Consider the following 13867-nt stretch of genomic DNA (forward strand, 5'->3'; position numbering starts at 1 on the left):
AAGGTGACCAAGAATGGCCCAGCCCTTGTGGGGGACAGTTGAAGTATTGGAAAGGAGACAATCTTATTCTTGTGTGAAATTCACTGTAGTCAGTTTGTGATGGTTCAGAGCTCGCAGGACACACGGGGTCAGCACAACTCAAGAACATGAGGCACATACTCACCGCGGCGCTTCGGAGACCAGGCCTGACACTCGAGCGTTCTGGTCTCAGGAGCATGGGAGGGCAAGCTGTGCCCACCCCAAAGTTGAAACTACCCGCTGTCCAATCTCCACAACATGAAACACTGGGGCTCGGCCGTGTGGTCTGGACTGTGAGACCCGGGAGTGAAATGGAGAAGGCGCCTCTGCCCCAGTACTAAACCGTTACCTTTTATCCACAAGCAATGCTGCAGGAGGTCTCGAGTGCCTTTTCCAGAGGAGTCCCGCTACCCACCAATATAAAAACATAAGAAATAGGAGCAGGAGTAGGCCATTTGGCCCCTCGCGCCTGCTCCGCCATTTAATAATGGCTGAGCTGATCATGGACTCGGCTCCACTTCCCCTAACCCTCGACTCCCTTATCGCTCAAAAATCTGTAAAGCCTTAAATATATTAAATGACCCAGTCTCCACAGCTCTCTGGGGCAGAGAATTCCACAGATTTACAACCTCAGAGAAGAAATTTCTCATCTGTTTTAAAAATGGCAGCCCCTAATTCTGAGACTATGTCCCCTAGTTTTAGTTTCCTCTATTAGTGGAAATATCCTCTCTGCATCCACCTTGTCGAGCCCCGTTATTATCTTATGTTTCGATAAGATCTCTCATTCTTCTGAACTCCAATGTGTAGAGGCCCAACCTAAACCTTTCCTCATTAGTCAACCCCCTCATCTCCGGAATCAACCTAGTGAACTTTCTCTGAACAGCCTCCAATGCAAGTATATCCTTCCTTCAAGTACCACAACAGTTTGGGAGAGAGCAGCAATGGAAGTTCAAATAGCCATGCCGTGGAGCACTCCACACTGAGCTGGTGTCTTATATCCTCCGGTTTCCATCTTAGAGCAGCAAGGGCAGAGGCTCAGGAGCAGGTCACCCAGGAAACGTGCACACCTTCAGAACAAAATCACCACACAATGTACTTGATACCCGTATCTAACTATTGCCAGATTCTTCACAGGTGAATGCGAGAGATCCCAGTGCCTTGCCCATCACACTGGACCTTCCCCCTGGTGTAGGCACAGTCACAATACAGAATCTCCCCATGGGCTCTCCATCTGTGCAATGTGAAAGTTGTGTACATGGGATACATCCTTGGTGCATTTTCAGTCGCTACATCCACTAATAAGTTTTTTTTTCAATCAACTTTTATTTAAAATACATTATCCTCAGCTTTCTCCTTGAAGGTTGTGCTGGGGTACCTCTTGTGATCACAGCGAGAGAACGGGCCCCTTGTTGCCTATATGGCTCAGCATTACATCAACAAAAGCTTGCATTTATATAGTGCCTTTAATGTAGTCCCAAGGTGCTACGCATAAGCGTCATCAGATCAAATCTGAACCGTCAGGACGATCTGTCCTGCACATTCCATCCAGACGTTAGATGTCTAAACAAAACACGCACCTGAAAGTTCAAAATGAGGTTGTTAGTGGGGTCCGTTGTACATTGTTACTTGATGCAGATGAACCCTAGAAGTATTTTCCAATGGGCTTTCAGTCTCCAAGCAATGACTTTGGTATCATAAGACGGAGTTACAGTCCAATTTCTGTCCACCTTTATGAAGGCCCTCCCCATCTCTAATCTCTTCCAGCCCGCTTACCCCCCACCCCCTCAAGATCTCTGTGCTCCTCTAATTCTGCCCTTTGAACATCCCCAATTATAAATGATCAACCATTGGTGGTCATGCCTTTTGGTGCCTGGGCCCCAAGCTCTGGAACTCCCTCCCTAAACCTCTCCACCTCTCCTTCAAGACGCTCCTTAGCACCTACCTCTTTGACCAAGTTTTGGTCACCTGCGCTAATTCTACTTTTGTGGCTCAGTGTCAAATATTTAAAATCTCATAATACTCCTGTGAAGCGCCTTGGGACGTTTTACTATGTTAAAGGCGCTATATAAATGCCATTTATTGTTGTTGTAAGCACTTTGCAGCCAATGAAGTACTTCTGGAGTTTGGTCACTGTCCTAATGTAGAAAATACACTGAAACGTGCCCTAGTTACCAAACTGTAAGTCACCAATCATTTCAGTTGTAGTGAAATAAAATGGTTTATTGACTTAAAAAAATAATAAATAGTACATTACTTGAACTGCACTGGAAAAGAACAGGAATTAACAATATATGTAATGTAATAATAATCTTCACAAAGCATAATTTTGTCAGTTAAGTTGAGTTACAATAAATATTTTTAAAGCACTTTAACTTGTGTGGCAGGCTGCTTTAACTACTGTTGACTAGTAACGGGGTTTGTATCTCAGCCACTGTGTCCTGTAACACCACTTGTCCACCGATTGGGCAACATTGCACCAATCTGAGCAGACACTGCCATTGGTGGTCGCAATAATGTGACGGTGCTTGCTGAAATTTGGCCACAGCACCAAAGCAAGTGTGAGCATTTGAAATGCTGCAGAGGGCGAGAGTATTGGTGTCCCTCAGGCCACACCGAGTAAAGGCGGTTACCACCGCGGCTCTGGGGAGACAATACTCACAACAGGTTGGCATACCGGCCTTGAGCCCACACCACATGGGCACTGGGTCTTCGACCCCTGCACTGAGTGGAAATCACTACATTTCACGCTCAGCCATTCACTGAACCAGCAATTCATTGCAAGTCAAACGGTGCAAGAGCACATTTCATTATGTGTTAAACCAAGTGAATATAAAATACTTAAAATAAAACACACACACCCATCCAGTATGATGATAGTTACAACACAAACAACCTGCGGAACTCACGACTGGGCTTGTTCAGATTCCACAGTTAAAGGGACACGGTCCTGGAGAAGGAAATAAAAAGTGTTTGGCAAAACGATTGTGTCTGTGGATGGACATCAGCTGGAGGTGAGGTGACCATGACCCATCTCTCGCTAGCGATGCACTTGGACTGTGTGTTCAGAACAATAGCTTGTAAGATACATTCCCTTTAATTAAGTCACAATATTTAAAATATTTACTGTCAAACCAACAGTGGGTTATAATCAATGTTGTGAGTAAACATTATCAGGGCAGTATCAACTACTCCTGCACTGAACGAGTAACGGTTCAACTCACCAGTGTAGGGACATGATAAAACCCATTTAAATGCATACTCTTTAAAATGAATCTCACCAAAGGGGTGCTTTTCATTTCATCAGAGAAGCTTAAGAGGAGATCCGAGAGATGGGCTCTAAATTATGAGGGGGGCTTTGACACCATTTCCGCCGGCTGGCCAATTGCCCTAGGTGTTCATCAGAAGAATAAAGGCAGGGGTTTTGGAAAATACTTGAAGCCGGGGGTTGTTAAGTCAGGGAACACCCCACCAGAAACAGTGGTGGGCGCTGAACCTATAATGCCTTTTACAATGGAAGTGGATAAATATTTGGAAAAGAAAAGTTTAAAAGGAGGATGGGAGCATGGGGATAGCTCTTTCATAGACACGATAGGAAAAACAGCCGACTGTGCTGTAAAATGTTGGTTCTATCCCAGATCATCTGTACAAACCATGTACAGTGATAGTGTCACCCCTTGCTAATGTGCTTTATACAGATTACGGTTTAAAAGCCCAGCCTTGCAGTTTGAAAGATGTGTCTTCATAATGGCAACTGGCAAGGGTGGACTTTGGCAGAAAAGCTTTAATTTTTTTTAAATTCCCACCTGCGTGGAGTTTTAAGTAGAAAATAGGACAGTTAGGATTCAGATTACAAGTGTTCTACAAAATAAAAACCATTCTACTGCCCCCTCAACCTGGGCAGAGAGCCAGTACAGAAACAGCTTGGTTTTGGTACAAACCCAGACTGACTTATTAACTGTGTAATCCTGGTCTCTGGTGATGCATCATCTTCAGAGCGGAGAGGTCTTTGCTCCGACCTGCTTCGGTACAGCTAACTCCAAGTGCTAATAAACAGACTGCTCCACTGAGCAAAGTTGCAGGAGCAGGTGAATAGGCTTGAATGGTGCCATCTGGACCTGGCTCGGTTGCGAAACCTCAGGAAGTGCTCCCTCACACAGGGATGAACACCTGGAATCAGTAGAGTTGTGGAGTGGGCGACAGAATCACTCCAAAGGCAGTTGGGTGCTATGTCAATTGGTCTGTGGGTTTCTTTGGAATGATGGGCTAGAGGGACTGAACGGCTGCCCTCATCTATACCCAACTTTGTGAATATGCAGTATTTATCCCATGTGTCAGCTATAATACTCACTTAGTAATCGATTAAAGGGACTGAAGGCGAGGCACCTTCTTACGATTGTCAGGAACTCATCCGTATAGTTATCCTGGATGTTACTTCTAACATACTTCAGATACTCTGGGCACGGGTCATGTGTCACCATAGATTCGCTCAGTCGCCCTCCAGCGACAGCCCGATCTGCAGTTTGCAATCTCTTACAGCAGCCGAGCCCCTACAGCACTGGGGTCAAACTCTGCATGGTCACCTTCTCACCTTGGTGGAAATAGACACAATACAACATACACACAGACATGTACAAAAAGACTTGCATTTCTATAGCGCCTTTCACAGCCTCAGAACGTTCCGAAGCGCTTTACAGCCAGTGGGATACTTTTTGAAGTGTGCTCACTGTTGTGGGAAACACAAGCAAGCCCCCACAAACAGCAACGTGATAATTGCCAGATAACCTGTTTTGGTGGTGTTGGTTGAGGGGTAAATTTAGGACAGGACAGACACACAGTCACAGACATATAGACACATACACAGGAAGACTTACACTCACACCCAGACAGACATGCAATCACAAACACAGTCACACAGACAGGCACATATATACAGGAAGGCAGAAACACACACACACAATCTATAGACCTAGTACAAAACACAAGAGGGAGACTTTTCCAAGACCATTTTGTGCAGTGTGTGTGGGTGGTCCCTTCAGGTGATAAATGTGGATATCAAACTAAATGTTTCATTTAGTTATACTCTTATCAGTTTGACAACCACCAGTCCTCGGTTGGGAGTGGGCGCGGATCAAAAGGTCGAGAAGCAGGGTCCGCTTGGCTCCAAAGTAACACCACTGGTGATGGAAGATTAGAAGTTGATCCTCTATGCTAATCTGGTATCCAGGCCAGGAAAATGTGCAGTGTTCCAGCGCATGGCTGCTAACTGAGCAGCTCGCCCACCTTAGCGTAGAAACATAGAAAATAGGTGTAGGAGTAGGCTATTCGGCCCTTCGAGCCTGCACCACCATTCAATAAGATCATGGCTGATCATTCCCTCAGTACCCTTTTCCTGCTTTCTCTCCATATCCCTTGATACCTTTAGCCGTAAGAGCTATATCTAACTCTCTTGAATATATTCAATGGCATCAACAATTCTCTGTGGTAGGGAATTCCACAGGTTAACAACTCTGAGTGAAGAAGTTTCTCCTCATCTCAGTCCTAAATGGCTTACCCCTTATCCTAAGACTATGTCCCCTGGTTCTGGACTTCCCCAACATCGGGAACATTCTTCCCGCATCTAACCTGTGCAGTCCCATCAGAATCTTATATGTTTCTATGAGACCCCCTCTCATCTTCTAAACTCCAGTGTATAAAGGCCCAGTTGGTGCAGTCTCTCCTCATATGTCAGTCCAGCCATCCCGGGAATTAGTCTGGTGAACCTTCGCTGCACTCCCTCAATAGCAAGAACGTCTTTCCTCAGATTAGACCACCAAAACTGAACACAATATTCCAGGTGAGGCCTCATCAAAGCCCTGTACAAATGCAATAAGACATCTCCCTGCTCCTATACTCAAATCTCCTATCGATCAAATCTGGAGGGGTAGACCCATCACGGAGAGTTGAGATTATTTCGATTTGGCACTGAAGATTGCTGCAAGCCAATGTCCTACCTCAATGAGTAGGAAGCATACAGAGTGCTCTGTGCTGGTTAACTCCAGGTACAACTATGCAGCTTACTAGTCTCTGAGCTTTAGCAATCTGTATCTAAATGGGATGTATCCTTTTGGGAGAGTGAGGGAAGAGTTCTGACGAGGAGGAAACTGCACACTCACGTGGGCCAATGGAACCTCTATGGATTTCTCAGTTCAGTGTTGGAAAGGTGAGGGTGGTGGGTTTGTGTGTTGGGCAGTCACCAGCTGATCAACCAAAAGTGACCAGTTTGCGTCCACCATGGAGCTCTTTAATCGTACGCACAATACCTTGATCAGGGCAGAATACTGAAGAAAGATACCGAGACCAATCAGTTCAGTTTACTCTCAGCTCTTCAAATTCAAACTGATGTTTCTCCGCTTGTTATAACTGCACCTTTACACCATCTTCAACACGGAAACTGGAACCACTAACTGCTCACAAGTGTGAAGTGCATCACTCAGCAGTGCTTTGGAAAGCAAATCTGAAGAATCCTTCACACCTGTACAGCTCCTGTTGTAGCCAACTTCCAAAGTTTTCTTTGTACAGGGCATTGAGGGACCTGATCAAATCCTTCGTGGCTTGTCTGGGCACTTCCTTCTGGGCTAAGAGCTGGGTCACTCTGAACTGGTGGCTGGATACACCCAACAACACTGGCACAAATACCCCAACAACACTGGCACAAAATCTGTCCACAATCCATTAACGGATCAAGTCTGAGACATTAATGAGCAATGCTCTGAAAAAGTAAAAAAAAAACATGACAACACAATCACATCATCCAGAGCTGGTTAAAAGAATTGGAATAAAGCAACATCAGCTTAGATCACGAGGGGATAGAATAGGAAGGAGCTTTACTCTCCAGCCTGGTAACCATTTGCTCTATTCTCTTAAGCAGCCTGGTAACATTTTTCCACAGCAAACACTCAAGTCTGAACTCATTGTTGTACCAACCGGGGGTTGATGCAGGAGCAGGAGCAGGGTGACTGATCTTCAAGTAGTAGGTGGATTCAGGGCTATCACTATCGACCAATCCACACTGGCCACGATTTGTTGGTGAGGACAAATTGGGGCTCGTTGGCTACTATGAACTAAAACACTGTTTTCCCTTTCTTTGCTGTCCCTTACTCCGGTAAATCCAGTACAATTAGATTTTCCACAAGGAGAGCTTTGATGATTTCACAAGTTGCTCTCAGCATTTAGATAGCGGACCTATATTCAATCCAGAATTGCTTCCTTTTGGGAGCTAAGTTTAGCAAAGTTTTTCTTTTTAAAATGTATAGTGCGGGCAGTGTTCAGTGTGGGTACTGCTGTCCTCAGAGTAACAATAGTTCAACTACCGATTTCACTCGAATGCTGAGCAGCCTCGACCAAATCAGCAAAGTTCAACCTTGTCTCGCCTCAAAGAGAGAAACATTTGGAACAGTTTCTGAGCTATGGTGGCAGAATTGAATGCCCAAGCTTACAGCCTTTGTGGGTCACATAGCTCTGTTTCATGGAGTTTGGGGGAACCCCCATATCGAATTTTCATCTCGGTTCCCATTCATTTGTATATGTGCGAGCTGCTCAGGATTTATTCAGCAACGAGGCAACACAAATGGCCAGTTCCAAACGCCAGGCCAATAACACATCAACGAAGAAGAAATGTGAGGACAAATAGGCAACGCCCAAACAAGGCATCGAGACATTGGCAGTACTAAGGTAGTTCTCTGGGTTAGGGGAGTTCACAATGTAGATGGATACTGAATTGGATGATTTTGAGACACTTGAGTCTTAGTTGAATGGAGGAAAGTTAGTAATAATGGAGGGCAAGAGAGATTTATGTACCATGTACAAAGATCACTAAAATGTCATGGTCAGGTACAAAAAAAAAATCAAAAATACTAATGGATGTTAGTCCCTTATACCTAGAGCGCTAGAATATAAAGGGGACAAACTTTTGCTACAGTTATACAAAGCCCTGGTTAGACCACATCTGGAATACTGTGTATAACTCTAGGCATCTCACCTTAGAAAGGATATATTGGCCTTGGAAGGAGTGCAGCATGGATTTACCAGAATGTTACCAGGGCTCCAAGTATTAGGTTATGAGGAGAGATTGCATACACTAGGATTGTATTCCATGGAATACAGAAGGTTGAGGGTGATTTAAGAGAGGTTCTTAGGATTTTGAAAGAAATTGATAGGATAGATGATGAGAAACATTTTCTATTGTGAAGGAATCTAGGACAAGGGGACATAACCTTAAAAATCAGAGTCAGGCCAGTCGAAGTTGGGAAGCACTTCTTCATGTAAAAGGCTGGCAGAAGTGTGGAACTCGCTCCCACAAAAAGCAGTAGCTACTAGCTCAATTATTAATTTTAAATCTGAGATCGATATTAAGGGATATGGAGCCAAGGTGGGCAGATGGAATTAGGATGCAGATGGGCCACAATCTCACTGAATGGCAGAACAGGCTCCTGGGGCTGAATGGCCTTCTGTTCCTATGTTGAGGACATGTTTGATGGGCAAAATAGACCGTTAGCATCTTTTTGCCTCTTCTCAGGTTCTTAAAGTTCAAACTATTCACGCAATATTGGGTGGTTTAATGCAAAAATCTAAAATATTTTGCAGCAGAAATTGGAGCCGAGGACAAGCTTATAACTTCTTTCTCAACTCCAATGCTTTTAAAATCCAATGACTGAAACTCCAGCAAGTACAAGTTAAATCAGAAGTCAAGTCTCCAAAACTTCACTTGCACAATTTCCATCTCGGAATATATTCCCAGGTGCAAGAGCTACAGAAAGCCTAGTTTAGGTGGTGTGTTGGTGAGTACTGGCGTAACTTTGTACCTATAAGTGATTGATGAATTAGTGGGGGCCAACTCTCCATCCAATGGTTCTCTGTAATGGATAATGCAAGTCTCCATTTTGTGTGACACACAGCTCGGTCCAGAGCACATGGTCAAGAATCTCCACAACATTCTCATATTGGGGCACAGCATGTCATAGAATATAGATAAACCATCCCTCTTAAGTAGCGTGGTTTATATTCCACCAGTGGAATGAGCGCCTGCGATTCTGAAAGTCATGCCAGCTATCTGCTTCTCTGACCCTTAGTGGCTCCCACCACACACAGTTCCTGGATGGATTACACCAATTGAAAAGTGAAGGAGAGGGCTGTAAGGCTTGTTTTGCTGAAAACCCAAACTTCACACAGTCAAGAGCTTGCCCCATCCTTCCCGATAAAAACCAGTGAACATTTGATAACAATCTTAAAGACTACAAGAGAATGCACCGAGAGGTTTAAAGTAACACAAGGTAAAATGCTGGCAACGGACGTCAAAAGGACGTAGTGCGATTTGGTCACGGTTACGATACTTTAACTCATTAAAAAGGTACGTGTGGTAAATGAATGCATTCGTTATTTCTCCATAAACTCCAGTGACAGCACCGGGCACTGCTCTCTTGGAACCCATCCTGAATTCCCCTCACAGTGCACCATAGTGCAATCAATTCCAGACATCAGGAGCTGCCACTTGCTGCCAGCGACACATCCAGTCGCATCAACCTGAAGGGTTACAAGTTCTTGTCTTTCAGGAATATGCATCGCGCACACACACACACAAGGACTACTCCCAACCACTCCCCGCGGGGGAAAATATAAACAAAGCGATCCGAGATGGTTGCTGAGTGCAGTGACAGCGGTCAAAGACAACAGGGAAGTGTCATCTTTAGTAATGGACCTCGTGAAAGAAAACTGGGCACGGAGGGGAGGCAGAAAACAAGGCCCCCCCCCTCCCCCACAAGACAAAAAAAGATACACATTGACGCATTCAAATGCAGGACCTGTTCTGTCCAGCGACACCACTGATGGCATGAAGTCACAGCATAACAATTCTAACAGGTCACGGGAATTTCCAGCAAGCAACAAAGTCCTGATGGCCCAGCCTGTTTGAGATAAAACCAGATCAGACGGCCAACTCGGCTTGGGGGGAGTTGTGTACGGACAACATGTTGTTGAGGGTTAACTGAGGCATTGAGGAAGAGCAGCTCTGTAAAACCCCTCTGCTCCCGAGGGAAGCCTTTGGGAGAGAGAGGGAGCTTCAGCTCTTCAAAAACAAAACCAGAATGGGTCATCATTGTGGTCCCATCATCCCTTCATCAAACCAAACCCCAACAAAGAGAGAGAGAGAGAGAGGAAGAAAAAAATTGGAAGAAAAGTAAGTTCCCCTGAGAGAAAGGTTTAGCTTCGAATAATACTCTGGGGGCCGCGTGTACTGTGTGCGGCTCCGACTAGGAATAAAAGACAAGAAGGCACAAAGAGTAAACTCATCTCACAGGCACGGACATCAGTGACAAATACACAGCTCAGCTGGCGGACGCCTCTCTCTCCGGCTCGCCCAGTGAATGGCGCCAATGCGGGAAGGGCGGAAGGTTCCCATCGGTCGGCCACCTTGGCTTGAGGTAACAGAAGTAACAAGGCTTGCTGTCATCCCCTCAGATGATGCTTGAGGTAAATCTTTTTTTTTTTAAAAAAGGTCATAAACAAGTTTCTTTTTTCGAAGAGACAGAGAGAGAGAGAGAGAGAGAGAAAACAAAAAAAGTCTGGTCCACAGACGGCAGATTGAGAGAATTCAATTTGGAGCCACATGGTGCCGAAAGATTGTGGTTTTCAGTCTCTGCAAAAATCATCGCCTTCATTTCTCATTTGGCCATTCATGTCTCCCGTACCGTAGATTTCATCTCTAATGCTACATTATTGGAATAAATGAACTGTAACATATTTTCTTCAGGAAAAGTCTATATGCTCCATGAAGATGGATACTGGTACGATGGCATTAAAACCATTGTAAAATCATTTCTATCCAAATACTTAAGGCTAGTACTAAATTCTAGGATCTTGTACAATCACAAAAGGTGGACGTCTACAGGAGTATATTAGTAGAATTGATCTGCATGTGAACAGAAGTGGTATATGATCTATGTGGGGGAGGGGGCAGTCGGTTCTCTCGTTAATGATTAGCTGACAGCAGGTTCTGCCTCTGGGCGTGCTCGATAATCGCCGTGTAACAGAAGTAGAACTGATCGGGAGTCTGGATGCTGAAGGCCCGCTGTGTCCGCATCCTTCGGACGGTTTGGTATATGTTGAGGGTGTACACGTCGTCCAGCTGAGAAAGGCAGATATCCAGGGTACACAGGGTGCCTGGAGAGGGAGAGCAAGGAGAGTGTGAGTACAGGGACTCAACAGAACATCCAACAAGCCACAGTTAGCTACCGCCAGGGATTTCAGCTGCAGTTTACACGGAGCACAATTTCTATCAAATAAAACTTACAGGAGCAATCGACTGCACAGCAAGATATTTATCATGACCCTGAATCCACAGATCTATTAGGGTAAATGATTCCCCTGCATTTTCAGTCTCCGAAATGTCATGTTATCTACAGGCAACTCTCGATTATCCGTACACGGATCTAACAGAGAACCCGCTGTAACAGCGTTTTTCAAAACTGTCGCACACGTGAATATCTCGATCACCTCAAGGGTCAATCACACATAAATTGACTCAGGTGTGCACTCCTTTTTCACCACAACTGACACAGGCATTAAATAACTCACACACCTAAAAATCTCCATCACTTCAACTAGCAAGCATACATAAACTGAAGCAGGTGAATCCATTGGCATGTATTTAATTACGTTCACAGTATGATAACACGAACTAAGTCTTCATAGTTGGGTCTATCACCGTCAAATTTCAGCTCTGAGACGTGCACTCGCCCTAGTGGCAAAATCGTTTCCCGGAATAGCTCAATCCCCAAGGGACCCGGATAATCGAGAGTTGCTTGTACCTTCTGAGTACTAAATACACAAGATCCGCAAGATCCTGAAAATCCCCTGGGAAGACAGGTGCACCAACATTAGCGTCCTCGTCCAGACTAACATCCCCAGCATTGAAGCACTGGCCACACTCGATCAGCTCCGCTGGGCAGGCCATATAGTTCACATGCCAGACACGAGACTCCCAAAGCAAATGCTTTATGCGGAGCTCCTTCACGGCAAACGAGTCAAAGGTGGGCAGTGGAAACGTTACAAGGACACCGTCAAAGCCTCCCTGGTAAAGTGCGACATCACCACTGACACCTGGGAGACCCTGGCCAAAGACCGCCTTAGGTGGAGAAAGTGCATCTGGGAGGGCGCTGAGCTCTTCGAATCTCAACACCGCGAGCGTGAAGAGGTCAGGCGCAGGCAGCGGAAGGAGCGTGCGGCATATCAGTCCCACCCCTCCTTCTCCCGACAAATGTCTGTCCCACCTGCGACAGGGTCTGTGGCTCTCGTATTGGACTGTTCAGCCACCAAATGACTCACTTCAGGAGTGGAAGCAAGTCTTCCTCGATTCCGAGGGACTGCCTATGATGATTACTAAATACAGATTCAATAGCCGCCTTCCAAATGGAATTGGATAAACACTTGAAGGAGGGGGAAATTGGAGAGATATGGGAAAGGAGCTGGACTGGTCTTTGAAGGAACCGGCGCAGACTCGATGGGCCGAATGGCCTCCTTCTATGCTGTACCATTCTATGATCCATGTATTCTCCTGATCTCCCAGTATGGTCCTTGGATTACTACATCCAGGACATATAAACGTGTGTCGTCTTCTTTGATTACCGTATCCAAATCTAATGCACTTTCCTTCTCCCCCAACTTCCATGCACTGATGCCCCCGAGGTTTCACTTGGAGATGTGTGTGCGTTGTTGGTGACGACTCGGTAGGAAAGTGCAGTGCTGGGTGTGGTGGTGAGTCAGTTAGATTCACGGGTTGCGGGGGGGGGGGGGGCGGGGTGCATATAATCCAGAGCTTGTTTGGCTGGAGGGGCGGACTCTGTCCTGGGGCTTTCATTTCACAGGCACCTGTACGTTGCCCAAGGGCCTGTACTGTGGGTGCCAGTGGGCTATTTGACTGGAGCAAACATGGTGGGCCGCCCCGAGCTGTGAGAGACCACCACCGCAGGTCGGGGCTATAAATAGAGCTGGAGCACCGGGCCCTGGAACATCGCGGGCGGCGAATGAGGATACGGGGCCCAGGGGCAGCACGGCCCAGCCCACACTGCGATATGTGTGCACCAGGTCCGTGCAGCAGAGCAGGTCTCCAGTCGTCTTGGTTAACCCTTGCCACTGGATAAAGGCCGAGCTCTGTCAAGTCCGTGTGGTGGCTGATGTGCAACGGTCACCACACGTTAAAAAAATTCACGCACAGGCATCTTCCACCCTCTCAACTGGAGTTCAGGACCTAGAACATCGGGTCCTTCATTGAAACATCTGTGAACTCATGGAAGCAAGTCACCCTCGTTCCAGAGACTGCCTATGATGACTGGAGCAACCACACACCTGAGCCTGATCCTGTAATCACCCGCCATCCACACACACACCCACACACACACACACACACACCCGCACACACACCCTTTCCAGCAGGGGTCATTCAATAGCGACCAAAAGCAGCGACCCCTGGCTAATTTCCCCACCTCTCCTTCAGTCTGTGTATGGAGCCCAACCGTTCCCTGGTGCCTTTCAACACTAGGACAGGGTTGCTTCCTCTGAACCCTGTCTATCACCTAGACCGCAAACTTCTACCTCCGTAATATCGCCCGTCCCCACCCCTACCTCAGCCCATCTTTCACTGAAACCCTCGGCAGCCGTGCTTTTGTTACTTCCAGACTCGACTATTGCAAGGCTCCCCTATCCAGCCTCCCACCCTCTAAACTTCAGCTCATCCAAAACTTGGCTGCCTGTATCCTGCCTTGTACCAAGTCCCGTTCACCCAGTACCTCTGGACAGTCTTGATTTTTCCCCCCAATGT

The 13867-nt window shown here is 46.3% G+C and overlaps 1 protein-coding gene across 2 annotated transcripts in view; it reads right to left on the reverse strand.

Moving 5' to 3' along the window:
• Positions 1–1341: 1341 nt before the first annotated feature.
• Positions 1342–13867, reverse strand: part of ptpn9a (protein tyrosine phosphatase non-receptor type 9a) — a 285425-nt gene continuing 272899 nt past the window's right edge. The window contains exon 13 of one of the 2 annotated variants that reach the window (XM_070865136.1): positions 1342–1595. In XM_070865136.1, coding sequence (XP_070721237.1) covers positions 1579–1595 — 17 coding nt within the window. In that variant the 3' untranslated portion in view covers positions 1342–1578. Of the gene's footprint in view, positions 1596–2217; positions 11212–13867 lie in introns of those variants that run through there. The other variant, XM_070865135.1, reaches the window with a different exon arrangement.

Source organism: Pristiophorus japonicus, chromosome 21, assembly GCF_044704955.1.
Source record: "Pristiophorus japonicus isolate sPriJap1 chromosome 21, sPriJap1.hap1, whole genome shotgun sequence".
In the NCBI taxonomy this organism is placed as follows: domain Eukaryota; kingdom Metazoa; phylum Chordata; class Chondrichthyes; family Pristiophoridae; genus Pristiophorus; species Pristiophorus japonicus.